The sequence below is a fragment of the Choloepus didactylus genome, chromosome 15, assembly GCF_015220235.1.
Source record: "Choloepus didactylus isolate mChoDid1 chromosome 15, mChoDid1.pri, whole genome shotgun sequence".
Classification (NCBI taxonomy): domain Eukaryota; kingdom Metazoa; phylum Chordata; class Mammalia; order Pilosa; family Megalonychidae; genus Choloepus; species Choloepus didactylus.
Genome location: NC_051321.1, coordinates 82,448,312 through 82,462,214, shown reverse-complemented (window position 1 = coordinate 82,462,214; position 13,903 = coordinate 82,448,312). Strand labels below are relative to the sequence as shown.

Here is a 13,903-nt window from a genome sequence, read left to right as displayed (position 1 = left end):
AATGTTACATGTGGTTTAAGTGAAATAAGATTACCTTTACAGTTGTTCTAATAAAAAGAATTTGGTCCAAATGAAGTAAGTTGAAACTCCTAAGATAACATATGCTAAGATTCTCAAGTAATTTTCTGAGCATTTTTAGTAGCATGCTGTGCCCCGTTTTGGTGGTATCTCCACAGGAATGTAAAAGCTGTATCATCTTCAGAGCGTAGGATATTTCAGAGTTACTGATTTTCAAGTGTGGTTCAGTGTTAGACTAAAAACATTTAAATGGTTTTTGAGGTGCAATTTTCATTCAGTAAACCTCACTTATTTAAATTGTACACTGGTGTACACACCCACGAAACCTCGCCACAGTCAAAATAGTGCCTCTTCTGCCATTCGTAATCTGTCCTGCCCACCCAGCCTTGCATACCCATACCGCCAGTCCCTCCAAGCAACTTCTCACCTGCTTGCTGTCACTAGAGAGTAACTTGAATTTTCTGTGATTTTACATAGATGGAATCATAGTGTGTGTGTGCTGTTTTGTTTGGCATTTTCACCTGGCATATTCTTTTGTGATGCATCTTTGCAGTTGCGTGTATCAGCAGTTCATTCTTTTTTTATTCTATTGTATGGGTCTACCATGATTTGTTTGTCCATCCATGTGTTGATTGACATTTGGGTTGTTTCCATGTCTTGAGCAGTACAAAGAAAGCTGCTTTGAAAAGTCATGTGCAAGTCTTTCTATGGGACACGTGCTTTCTTTTCTCTTGAGTCAGTACCTAGTGGAATAAATAGCTCGATCATATGGTAGGTGGGGTATGTTTAACATTTAAAGAAACCACTGAACTGTTTTCCAAAGTGGTTATACCATCTTATATATTCACTAGCAGTGTATGAGATTTCTGTTTTCTCCACATGTTCATCAACATTTCGTATGGTCAGTCTTTTTAATTTTAGCCATCCTAGTAAGTATGCAGTAATATCTCCTATAGTAGTTTTAATTTGCATTTCCTTACTGGCTAATGATGTTGAGCATCTTTTCATGTAATTAATTGCCATCAGTATATACCTTCTTTGGTGAATGCCTGTCCAAATATTTTGCCCATTTTATTAATTGGTTTAAGTTTTCTTATTATTGAATTCTGAGGGTTCTTTATATATTCTGGATGCAAATACTTTATCACCTCTATGTTTTGTAAATATTTTCTCCCAGTCTGTGGCTTGTCTTTTCATTCTTCTCACAGGGTCTTTTGAAGAGACTAAGTTTTAAATTTTGAGGAAGTCCAATTTTTCCATTTGTTCTTTTATGAATTATGCTTTTGGTTTCATACCTAAGCAATCTTTCCCTAACCCAAGGTCACAAGGATTTTTCTTCTGTGTTTTCTTCTAGAAATTTTGAAGTTTTATGTTTTATATTTAGCTCCATGTTCCATTTTGAGTTAACTTTTGTTGTAGCATTCCCTTATTGTACTTTATAATATCTGTGGAATCTATAGTGATCACCTTAGTGATATTGATAATTTGTGTCTTCTCTTTTTTTTTTTCCTGATCAGTTTGGCTAGCGGTTTATCAATTTTATTGGTCTTCTCAAAGAACCACCTTTTGTTTCATTGATTTTTCTCTATTGTTTTTCTATTTTTCTATTTCACTGATTCCTGTTCTGATCTTTATTTTTTTCCTTTCTTCTGCTTACATGGTATGTCGGTTTGCAAAAGCTGTTGAAGGGCAATATACCGTAAGCCAGAAATGGATTGACTTTCACAAAGAGGATTTATTTGGTTACAAATTTACAGTTCTGAGGCCATGAAATGTGCAAACTGAGGCTTCATGAGGTAGATGTCTTCTCTGAGAAAAGGCCGCTGGCATCCAGGGTTCCTCTGTCACATGGGAAGGCACGTGGCTGGTTCTGCTGATCCTTTTCTCCGAGGTTTAGCTTCTGGTTTCCATGGCTTTCTCCACAATGTCTCTGGGCTTCTGTTTTAGCTTCTCCGAGCTCTCTCCAAAATGTCTCTGCCTTTTACCCTCTCATAAAGGACTCCAGCAAGGGGATTAAGACCAGCCTTGAATGGGCGGGGTCACATCTCCGTGGACCTAATCAAAAGGCTCCACCCACAATAGGTCTGTCCCCACCAGACTGGATTAAATGAACATAGTCTTTTCTGGGGTACGTAACAGCTTCAAACCACCACACTTGGGTTTCACCCGCTCTTCATTTTCTCATTTCTTACAGTGGAAACTGAGGCCTTTCTTTTCCAATGTGGGTGTTCAGTGCTATAAATTTCCATTAAGTACAGCTTCTGAGTTTCTGCCAATATCCTGTGGATTACGAGGTTTTCCACTCTAGCTGGTGGGAAAAGGCACTATTCCTAGTCCTGTGTGAGCTCCAGGGATTGTTCCCAGTAATTTTTTTTTTTAATGTGTTTATTGTGAAATATAACATATAGGAAGAAAAGTGATAAATTTTAAAGTACAGTTTGACAAGTAGTTATGGAGCAAATTTAAAAGTATAGAATGGGTTATAGTTTGACAAATTCAGGTACTTCCTTTGGCTGTTCTAATACACTAGAAACTAAAAACAAATATCTGTATAAAGATTCAGTAATCACAATTATTTGTTAAATCCTGTGACTTCTCTATTGTAACTCCTCCCTCTTATTTGATCATTTTCTCACTCTTCAGGGATATTTGGGCAATGACCATTCTAACTTCTTCATGTTGAAAAGGGATGTTGACATTATGGGGTAGGGGAATGCAACTGGTGGATGTTCTGGGAGAAACTGGGGCCTCTAAGTTTCAGGGCTTGCCTGGCATAAGAACAATCTGGAGATTTTATGTTTCTAGAAAATAATAAGTAAAACTTTTATAGAGTCTTAGATAGAGCCCTGGGTTTTCTTTAGGGTTTTCAGGAATACTTTTGGTTGGGGCTTGGCACACTGTGGCAGTTTGCAATATCTGGCTGAAGCTTGTGTTCCTAGTAATTCTTTCGGCTGGTTCTTTTCTTGGCCTCAGGTCACGAGCCCTGTTCAGTACTCAGCTGAGTTCTCCAGGGGTCCTCCGTAGTTATCCAGAGTTCTCTCTCTCTGATCTCTCACCTGTTCAGTACCTGCCCTGAGAACTCTCGCCACCTTGGCCTCTCTGGACTCTCACCTTTATCTCCCCTCAGCTCAGGCAAACCACCAGGCTCTACCTGGGTCCCCCTCTCGTGCCACCACCTGGAAGCACTCATGTGTAAGCTGGGGTCATCACAGGACTCGCAGCTTTTGTTTCTCGTCCCCTAGAGATCACCGTCCCTTGTTGCCTGGTGTCCAATACCTTGAGAATTGTTGTTTCATACACTTTACTTGTTTTTTTCAGTTTTTTCAGGTGAGAGGATAAATCCAGTTCCTATTACTCCACCTTGACCAAATAACAGATTAAAACTTTATAAAGTGTGTTAATTTACATATATATATAGTACAGTCTAAGAAATAGGAACAGGTTAGCACTGTTACATCATAAAGTGAAGCTAAAGAAGAATCCAAGTAAAATAGAAAGCAAAAACCACAGCACCACCTCCCAAAACACCCAACTTTTGATTGAGTACAAAGATTTTATTCTCAGAGGAAAATTCTGTATATCGAGATCTACATTGAAACATTTGTTAATTGTAACAGTTAATTTAAATTAATAATATTTCTGAAAGACAAACACAGATGATAGCAAATTTGCAGACTTTTATTCTGTGGTATACACTTTCAAAAATGGAAGGAAGTTGCTTGTAGCCACAGAAGGCTCTAGATTTATACTGACTGGTGAAATCTTGGGTAATGGTGTATCATCATATAGTTCCTAAACTAGTTGCATATTTATATGTGTCCCTAATCCCCCCATAGAGGCTTACAGAGCTGGTCACCAAAGGAAGGTTATACGGCTGAGAAAGAGATACATTACTTCACAATGAAAAAATTAAAAAAAAAAAATCATTAACAACAACAAAATAGGTGGCCACAGCACTGTGATTGGTGGTACCAAGATACAGGCTTCAGGGATGAAGCTGGGAATTGGGGGGTGTCCTTGGAAAGCCTGGAGATGTTCTCTCCACTGGGAAACCAGGCCAAAATGTATGTTGTTACGGGCAGTTGTTGGTCACTTTTCATAGAGGCCCTTGCAGCCTTTTTAATTCTTTTTACATTCAGCTATGAGGGCTGAATTCATAGTTCCTCTCATTGTTTATGTGTTTTTAAGACAGAACTAGAGAGAGCACATGGAGGTATAAACACTGCTTCCTAATCCATTTCATAATTAAATAAAAGAAGGGAGAAAGGGAGATCAATGTGGGAGAATTTCCTTAGGGGGTCTGCTCTCCTAACAAAAGGAAAGCCAGAGGGGTGAGGCTGGGAGTGACCCCTTTGTTAGAAACAAGCATTATACAAAAAATGCTCACCCAGTTCTGGAGGAGAAAAGGATTTATTTACAATCTTGCAAGAAAGGGCACACAGCCAAAAACGTGGTAGGGTGGTGCGCTAGAGGAAGAGAATGGCGAGCTTTTAATCTCCTATTCCTAATGTGCAAGTCCCTTCCATGTTTCCCCATTGGCTGGGTACTACAGAGGTTACAGTCTATCCGAGAGAACTAACTAGCCCGTCTTTGAGATTTTAATTTGTACAGCTTATCCGAGAGAGCCAACTAGCTCATTATTGAGATTTTGAATTGATCAGCCTATCCGAGAGAGTTCATTCAGTTTAAATTTTCTGCTGGGAGTTCCCACCTCTGATTTTACCTCATATCTCTTTACATTCCAGTAACCATGGTTACTTTTCCATATAAAGAGCTGGCGCAGATTCCCTCTTTCTTCCCTTTACTACAGGGCTTGTTTAAGCTGGTTCTTCCTCCATTTTCCCTATTCCATGCTGTCTCTATGTGAAAGCTAAACTTATCCCTTTCTTACACCCTTGGAAAGGAGTGGAGACCCTTAGCAGAATCTCAGCCCCCAGCAGCAGGGCAGCAGCTCCCAGACAGCTGCCTGCCCCTTGAAAGCAGAGTCAGCGTTCAGAATGACCAGTTTAATTATTTTAAAAAGATATATAAATTTACAAAATTATGGGAGTTGTAATTTTAGGAGTTAACTCCTATAATTATAGGAGTTAAAATTTTATAATCTTCTAAAGTTATTGAATCCTTTCATTAAAGACCAGTTTCAAGTATGTGAAAGAACTTCTCCTAAAAGAGTGATTAAGTTTATTTGCATGATTTACCCGAGGCTAGGGTGGAGGAAAAAACCTACCAGGTCAGCCAGATTAGCAAACCCATCTTCACTCAATTGCGGGCAGATTACCCCTTGGCTTCTAGAGCAAACCCTGAAGCCATAAATCATAAGAATGGGTAGATTGTCTAGGACAGGGGTGAAGAAGAGGAGACCAAGGACGAAGCCTCGGGTGCATCCTTTACTATAAAGTAGCTGTAAATCTCTATATCATTAACGACATTTGTAAAGTAAAGTTATTTCAGCACTATAATTTGAATCATTTCCTTCTGTTTGTATTTCTTAGGTGTGGTTCTAATCAAACCCCAGATTTTTGAGCTGACGTTTCCTGTTACCACAGCCCAGAAGACACAGATAACACTCAATGCTCATAGTTCTCTGAAAAGTATTTTCTCATCTCTCCCTAACATTCTGTACACTGGGTGTGTAAAATGTGGATTGGAACTGGAAACAGATGAGAACAAGATCTACAAACAGTGTTTCAGCTGCTTGCCATTTACTATGAAGAAAACATACTATAGGTAAGACAGCTAAGCAAGCCAGTTGGAAGGAAAATATTTATTATCATAGGACTAGAAGTGACCAAAAAATTTACTTATACCAACCCTTAATTTCTAACCAGAACTAACTTAATTTCTAACTAGAGCTAATCTAAGAGAGTAAAATTTCCCCCTGGGGTAATTTTTGGAAGATACTGATGAAAGCATAAATCCTCCCTTCACAGCACTCTCCCTTTCATCACCTCATTTTTCTGCTCTGCTTTGGCAGATTCTGTAGTTGTAAATACCTTCTGTCTCCACCTCTACCCGCCCACATTCACCTCAGCCTGTTCCATTCTACTCCCACCAGGCCACTGAGATTACCCTTGTCAAGATTACCCAACTTTGGTGTTACCTAATCTAGCGGGTGCATCTCTTCCTCCTCTGATTTAGTATCCCTTACATTCAACATATCAGACCACTCCCTGCCTCTGGAAACAGCCTCCTCACATACCTTCAGTGACCCCTCACCTGGTTTTCTAACCCACTTCTCAGGCCGCCTTCTCAGCCTTTTTTCCTACCCATTCTTTAAATATTGGCTTCAATCCTGAGTCCTCTTTGTTCTTCCTCTTCGTTGGCTTTTTCTCTTTTATTGGTGCTTCATTGGACCTGTCTGGATCATCACAAGCACTTCCAGGTTTTTAAATATCTATTTCCTAATCACTCCCATGTATATCTTCACCCTAGTTCTCTCCTCCAAGTTCTAGTATTCAGGTATCTAATTGTGCTACCTGGATGTCTTAAAGGTATCACATACTTAAAAATACCCAAAATAGACTTGTTTTTCTATCCCCACTCCCAAACCTTGTTCTTCCCCTTTCATTTACTTCTCAGTAAATGATACCACCATCTACCCAGTTTTTAAAACTAGATAACCTGGATATAATGCTTGAATCCTTCCTTTTCCCCCATCTTCTATGTCTAATCCACTGGCAAGTCCTATGGTTTTCATCCAAAGCTTTGTCACAACTGCATCCAGTTCCTTCCCTCTCCACTGCTGGATTCTTGGTCCATGTTGCTCCACTGGGGCACTATTGGCATTTCAGGCAGGACAGTTTCTCACCACACAGTCTGTCCCAGCTTTGCAGGGTGGGTGGCACCCTGAAACCCGGCCACTGTGACGCCCTGAAAGGAAGTCGGTGCCTCCTTCTCTAGAATCTCAGGGCCCACTGCCAGGCCCCCCGGTTATCTTGCTTGTTATCCTCCTGTCCATTCTCCACACAGCTGACAGTGTGGCCACTCCCTTGCTGAAAACCCTTCTCCTCTGCTGCTCTTCTCTCCTTTGCTTGCTGTGCTTCAGGCACGCTGGAGCTCTCTCAGTTCTTCAGACACTCCCATCTTTTTATCTCCCCAAGGCTTTCCCACCACCCGACTGCACAGGCTGCCTCCTTCCTGTCGGATCTAAATGCTGCTTCCTCAGAGAGGCCTTCCCTAATGGCCCCCTTTATTCTCTCTCATAGCACCCTGTTTCCTCCATGTGTGCTTCTTGCAGTTTGTATTTACTTGCTTATTGTCTTACACAAACAAACAAACAAAAACCAATGTATTTTTTGAGATATTCTCCAGGTGCCATAAAATTCACCCATTTAGGCCATACAATTCAGTGGTTGTAGTATATTCGGGGCTTCTGCAGCCATCACCACGACCTAACTTGAGAGCATTTTTGTCCCTCAAAAAGCAGTCATTCCCTATTCCCCCAGCCCCTGACAACCACCAGTCTACTTTTTGGTTCCATAGATTTGCCTGTTCAGGATGTTTCATATAGATGGAGTCATACTATACGTGGCCCTCTGTGACTGGCTTCCTTCACTTAGCATAATGTTTTCAGGGTTCATCCATGTTATAATGTGTATCAGTATTTCATTCCTCTTTATTGTGTCATAATACTTTATTGTATGGATATACCACATTTTATTTATCCATTCATCTGTGGGTGGATTTTTAAAGCTGGATACCTGGATATAATCCTTGGTTGTTTCCACTTTCTTGGCTTTGATGAATAATGCTGTCATGACCGTCAGTGCACAAGTTCTTATTTATATCCCTTCTCTTAGGTGGAATTTCTGGGTCCTGTGGTTAACTATGTTTAACTTTTTGAAGAAGCACCAGACTTTTCCAAAGTAGCTGCACCATTTTACATTCTCACCAGCAGTGTATGAAGTTTCTAATTTCCCCACATCTTCATTCACCACTTGTTATTATCTGTCCTTTTGGTTATAGCCATCTTAGTGGGTGGAAGTGGTGTCTCTCTAGGGTATTGATATGTGTTTTCCCGATGACTAATGATGCTGAGCATCTTTTCATGTATTTACTGTTCATTTGCATATCTTCTTTGGTGAAATGTCTGTTGAAATCCTTTGCCCAGTTTTCAGTTGCATTGTTTTACGTTTTTGTGTTTGGATTGTAAAAAATTATTTATATGTTTTGGATACTACTCCCTTCCATATATGTGATTTGTAGATATTCTCTCCCATTCTGGGTGTTGTCTTTTTCACTTTCCTTGTGGTACCATTTGCAGCACAAATGTTTTTAATTTTGATGTAGTCCAATTTATCTATTTCTCCTTTTGTCACTTATGCTTTTGCTATCATCTCTGAGAAACCTTGCCTAAGCCAAGATCCATGACTTATTTTGAATTTTTGTATATGGTGTGACAGGGGATCCAACTTCATTATTTGGCACATGGATAATCAGTTTGTTGAGAGGACTCTTCTTTCTCCATTGAATTGACTTGACACCTTTATTGAAAAACCTATTGTCTTTCTGTCCCACTAAACTCTTGGTCTGTCTTGTTCATCAGGGTGTACTCAGGGCCTAACATGGCACATGGTGCATAACAGCTATTCAGAATATATTTGTTGAAAGGAGGGACAGATAACATTGAGAAAGAGTATAGCCTGAAAAGAGGAAGGGACCTAGAATTATCAGGAGGGTAAGGAGAATGTAGATTTTTAGGGTGGTAAATAGGTAGTCATCTTTAGTCTTGTTATACTAAATTCTCCTACATCGATGAGTCTGTTTCTGAATTCTGTTCTCAAAAAATTTACTTTTTAAAAATTAATTTGTTTTTAATAGAGGTAATATCTATGGTAAAAATGCAGACAGTGGAGGAAAGTATAAAATAAAAAGTAAAAGTCTCCTTCCCCATCCAAACCCCCCCCCTTCAGTGCCAACTCCATGATTGCTGTCAGTGTTTTGTATATGCTTCCAGTAACTAATTATGCTCCTACTGTTAGAAACAAGCATTATACCTTAAAAACGCTCACCCAGTTGTGGAGGAGAAAAGAATTTATTCACGATCTTGCAAAAACGGACGCACAGCCAGACACATGGCAGGCATGGCGAACGATAGAACACAGCGAAAATTTATATTCCAGGCCTAACACAAGTCCCTCTCCTGTTTCTCCATTGGCTGGATACCCCAGAGGGTACAGTCTGTCCAAGAGAGCTATCTAGCTCACCTTTGGGATTTTAAATTGTACAGCCTATCTGAGAGAGCCAACTCGAGGCTTACATCAAGGGCCCTTTCCTCCTCGCAACCACAGAGCCCGTTTGAGCCAGCCTTATTCAGCCTCCTTTTTTTTCCCTACTCCACACTGCCTTTATGTGAAAGCTAAACTTAACCCTTTCTTACAATACCAGCACATGTATATCCCTTTCTTTAAAAGTACATACATAGGATAGTATCATTCAAATTGTTTTGTTCATATTGTTTATTCGCTAGAGTATATCTTGGAACTCCTTCCTCCTGATAGTACTTATAAACCTTCCTCATTCTTTTTTCACAGCCACAGAATATTTCATTGTATGATGTTTATACAGTTCCCTAATTTGACACACAAAGGTTTATTTCTGATAAAAAAGAATCCAGTGGAAAAAATAACTGGAAATTATGATTGTGAAAAATGTGATGATCAGCTTTATCCTTATTTCTAAAAATAATTCACAGAACAGTATAAAATAATATATCAGGTTTTATCATATCAGTATCTGAAATTTTAAAATGAATAGTGAATAAATAAAATTTTATTGTTTATTATTTGAAATTCTAAAAATAAAAACTTTCCCTTACTTTCAGAACATCCTGGAATTGTTTCAGGAATTTAAATGAACCCTGCATAAAAATCCAGTGCTTTTTGAAATTATATTGCATTTAAGCATTTCTTTAATGTGAAAATCTTTCTGAAGGTCATGTGTTATTTACTCTTTTTCAGACCAGCTTTAATGACCATACTTGATGGAAGACAAAAGATTTGCATCCATGTGGGATCAGAGCTGATAGAGAAGATTCTTCTCAACATTTCTCCTGACTGGCTCAACAGAGTTATAGGTAATATATCAAATGCTGAAATTGTTCTTGATGAAATCTTAATTTCAGGAGTGTAGATGATTTATTGTGATACTGAACAAATGCAGGGTTCTCTCTCTGATGTGCCTAACAGGCAATCCATGACACCCGGGTTTCAGAGAGAGAAAGCATTTATTGCTATACCCGAAGCAGGAGATCAGATGACCTATCGGCCCAAAAATATGTCTCCCCCAGGGTTTTTAGGGATTCAAACGAGGGGGGATGGAGTTGTTACCATTACAATATCAAGTCAAAGAGGGCAGAGGCCAGGCTAGAATGACCATTATAATAGTAAGTACAAACAGGGCTGAGACTAGGTTGGAATAACCATTACAATAGTAAGTATACACAGGGTAGAGACTAGTTGAGTTTCAGTAATTTCAGGCATTAACTTCTGGCTATTCTACAATATAGAAAGAAAAAACATCCATATAATGATTCAGTAATCATAATCATTTGCTAATTCTTAATTTCTTGGTTACGATTGAAACAGAAGGAACACTGTACTGCAGGTTAAGTTTTTTCTGTCAATATAAAAAGAATAATTTAGGTTCAGCAAAACACAAGACTATGTATGTTGAAGGTAAGACTTGCTCTATACCTGTCTCAGTACATGAACAGAGGGAAGCTCCCAATTTCTCCTTACCCTAAATTTCCAATTTGTAAGCAAAAACTAGACCCTAGTTTCATAATAGTTCAGTGAATTAATGTGTCAACACATGAAAATATGAAGATAGTCTACTGTCAGTAGAATGGATTTGCAAGATCTTCAGCTATGATGCTGGGGGTAGTGAGTGGCCAAGAGCAAATGGAAGACAGTCTACTTGTGGGATTAGCAAACTCCTTACCTGTCCTTACTGCTTCAGGCTTTAAGAGAATGAGCACATGTGGTTCTGTTGATTGCTGTCTTTAAATAGTGGGTTTTTTTGTTTTTTGTTTATTTTGCTTTTTCATATGTCTAGTAATTTTTGCTTGAATGCTAACAATTACATATAGAATAATAGACACATGCCTCTTTTATAGGCCATTATTGGAGGCAAGGGACAGGGGAGGGTTGAGTCAGTCTTGGATTTGGGTTTTGTGATTGCCATGGTTATTACTTAGGCTCACCACGGGCTTCAACTTCCTCTAGCATTATCTTGTTTATGGTGGGGAGAGGTTTGCCAGAGAATTTTCCCCAGGATTCCTGTTCTGCCATCAGCTTTAGCCCTCACTCTGCACTTCTGCCTCAGAAAGGGTTTCTCTGCAGGTGCCATTCCCCCAGTTGTAGGCTTCTGATAGTTGTTATTCAGTACATCCTAGCCTGGGGGTTGGGAGGAGAGATTCTCTTTGATTCTGGTCCAGCCTTAGGCAGGCCTCCTGTGTCTCTGGGTGTGACACTTCCTCAGTGACCCCACCCATCCTGCCTGCAGCAGCCAAGCTCTGCCTGTACCTTTGGTGGGTTTTGTGTGGGATTTTCCTGCCCTTCCCCCAGCAGTGAGAGATCACTGGTGGTTTTGATACAGGATGATTTCCTGCCCCTCCTCCAGGGAGAGAGGGATTTTTCTTCTACCTTTCCCTCATCTGCAATGGGTAAATCCTATGGGGATTTACTGCCCTTCCTCCAGTAATTTAAGGCATTTATTCCACTGGAGGAGAGGTCCTGGGTGAGGCTCTGTGCTTTTCCGGTGGCCCCTGCTCCCTCCTCCAGGCTCTCTTGGATCTTGTGCCCTGCCCCAACCCCACCCCTGGCTGTGAGCATCTGGAGGGGTGAGAAGAGCCCCATGGAGGAGCCTGGGAATGTGTGAACTCCCCTTCTGGCTGGGGTAGTAGCCCACATTTAGCTTTTAGCAGTTCATTAAAAGTCTAAGTAAACTATTCTTGCTGCTCCTGTGGTGGACCTGCCTTCTTCCCAAGATGGGCTTGTGCGCACCTGCTCCTGTCCCGTCTGTCCTCCGAGGCACCGTCTTTCTGTCCTTCCTTATCTGGGAGGCTCCTTCATTGCTGCAGGCTGTTGACTCTCTTATGGGTTCAAGAAAAATTATGATTTTGGAGTTTATTCAGTTTTTTCTTGTTGTTAGGATGGGAGTGACATTCTGTCCGGCTTCAACATCTTAATTGAAAGCCTCTCTGTTCTCTTGTATTCATTTTCTTTGTTTCATTTTCATTCTTTTGGCAATTTCCATTCCATTTCTCAGTGTCCTTTATTACATTTTCAGTCTCAATTCTTCATTTTTTTTTTTTGCACAATGCAAATTAATGTCTGTTTTCAGAGAAACATTCTCATACTAAGTATACTTCTGTGTTTTGCCCATTCGTGAGAATTAAAGTACTTCTTGGCATTAATTAAATTGTAACCACGAGGGAAAATGTTGGGTGCTGAAATCACTCAAGTCAGTGGTTATGAAGTGGTCATCCAGACTTTCCAGATTATCACTAATGTTGATTACTCTTTTAGCTAACCAAAGTGAAAATACAACATTTAAAAATAATTGTAGCAAATTCTCACACCTCCCAAAATATGTCATTTGTGTCATTGGTCAGAGAACTAGTGCAGTTTGAGTATAGTTGTTCATGCCTTTTTGTTCTAATATTGAACAGTCTGATAAATAACATGATTAGATGTCCTGAAAACATGAGAGGAAGAATATAGGACAAATGCAAATGCTTCATTATATTGATTTAAGAAGCTAATAGCTGTGCCATGATAGGAAATTGTATCAATCTGAAAAGTACATAATCTGAGTCTTCTTTTCATGTTCAGCAAGAACTTCATGTCGCTATTCTAGAGTACCTTAAACAACTTGTACCAGAAAGAGAAGGTAAAGGAAGAGGAATTTTAAATGGGTTTGGGACTTGAGAAATGAAAGGAAGTGATGAAAGCCTTCACTGTGTGTTTCTGTTGACTTGGAAGGGAGTGTAACAGCTGTGTGTGCTTGTGCTTCGTCTCCATCAGTGCCTTCCTCGGGGATCACCTATGGGATGGTGGCAGCGGACTTGCTACACTCCTTGTTGGCAGTCGGCGGGACGCCTTGTACACTGGAAGTTCAGAGCCTTTTTGAGTTAGATGAAAACAGCTACCCTTTGCAAGAAGATTTCTACCTCCTGGATTTTTATCCTGAAAATGTAAAGTAAAGCCTGGAACTTAACGCCTTTCCCTGAGATCAGATGAAGAAATTGCAGGCCTTTCAAGGAAAAATGTACTGAAATGATTTGTCTTTTGAAATAAATCAATGACAGGGCTTTTGCCCTGGGTTTTTAAGTGAATGCATTTTACAAGTAGAATTGTGCTAAATATATAAATTAAAACTTTTTTTTATAATAAAATTCTTTTAGTTTTTTTGTTTGCTCGTTTGTCTGCTTTTGTTGTTTTTAATTGCATTCCCTTGACCGATCCCTTTCTGTCTTTTGGAAAAACAGTGGCAGCTCCCTTGGAAATAAAGGTTCAGCCGTTTGCTCACGCTGTTTGGTCCTGAGAACCAGGATGCTGACAGAATATGTTTCCTCAGGAACCGTGTTTGTGCTATCTCATAAACGCTCAGTCCTTTCCCTTATTCCTTCTTAACTGTACTATCAACATGAAATAATTTTCCTGATTAGAACTACAGATGATAATGGATTTTAGTTTGTATAAACTTGATGTTTAGACAAATTGAGGCAAGCATGTCTTTCTGATACCGAACAAGAGTGGGGTTCTCTGCCCAATGCTCATAACAGCCTGTGCTGGTTTGGATATATTATATCCGCCAAGAAAAAGCCATGATCTTTTAATCCAGTCTTCTGGGATATTGGGATTAGGTTGTTTCCATGGAG

The 13,903-nt window shown here is 39.7% G+C and overlaps 1 protein-coding gene across 2 annotated transcripts in view; it reads left to right on the top strand.

Moving 5' to 3' along the window:
- LOC119510774 (shieldin complex subunit 2-like) overlaps positions 1–13,440 on the top strand; it is a 37,778-nt gene extending 24,338 nt beyond the window's left edge. For both annotated transcript variants that reach the window (XM_037805129.1, XM_037805130.1), the window contains 3 exons: positions 5,511–5,745; positions 9,978–10,093; positions 13,047–13,440. In XM_037805129.1, coding sequence (XP_037661057.1) covers positions 5,511–5,745; positions 9,978–10,093; positions 13,047–13,225 — 530 coding nt within the window. In that variant the 3' untranslated portion in view covers positions 13,226–13,440. The remainder of the gene's footprint in view (positions 1–5,510; positions 5,746–9,977; positions 10,094–13,046) is intronic.
- The last annotated feature ends 463 nt before the right edge of the window (positions 13,441–13,903 follow it).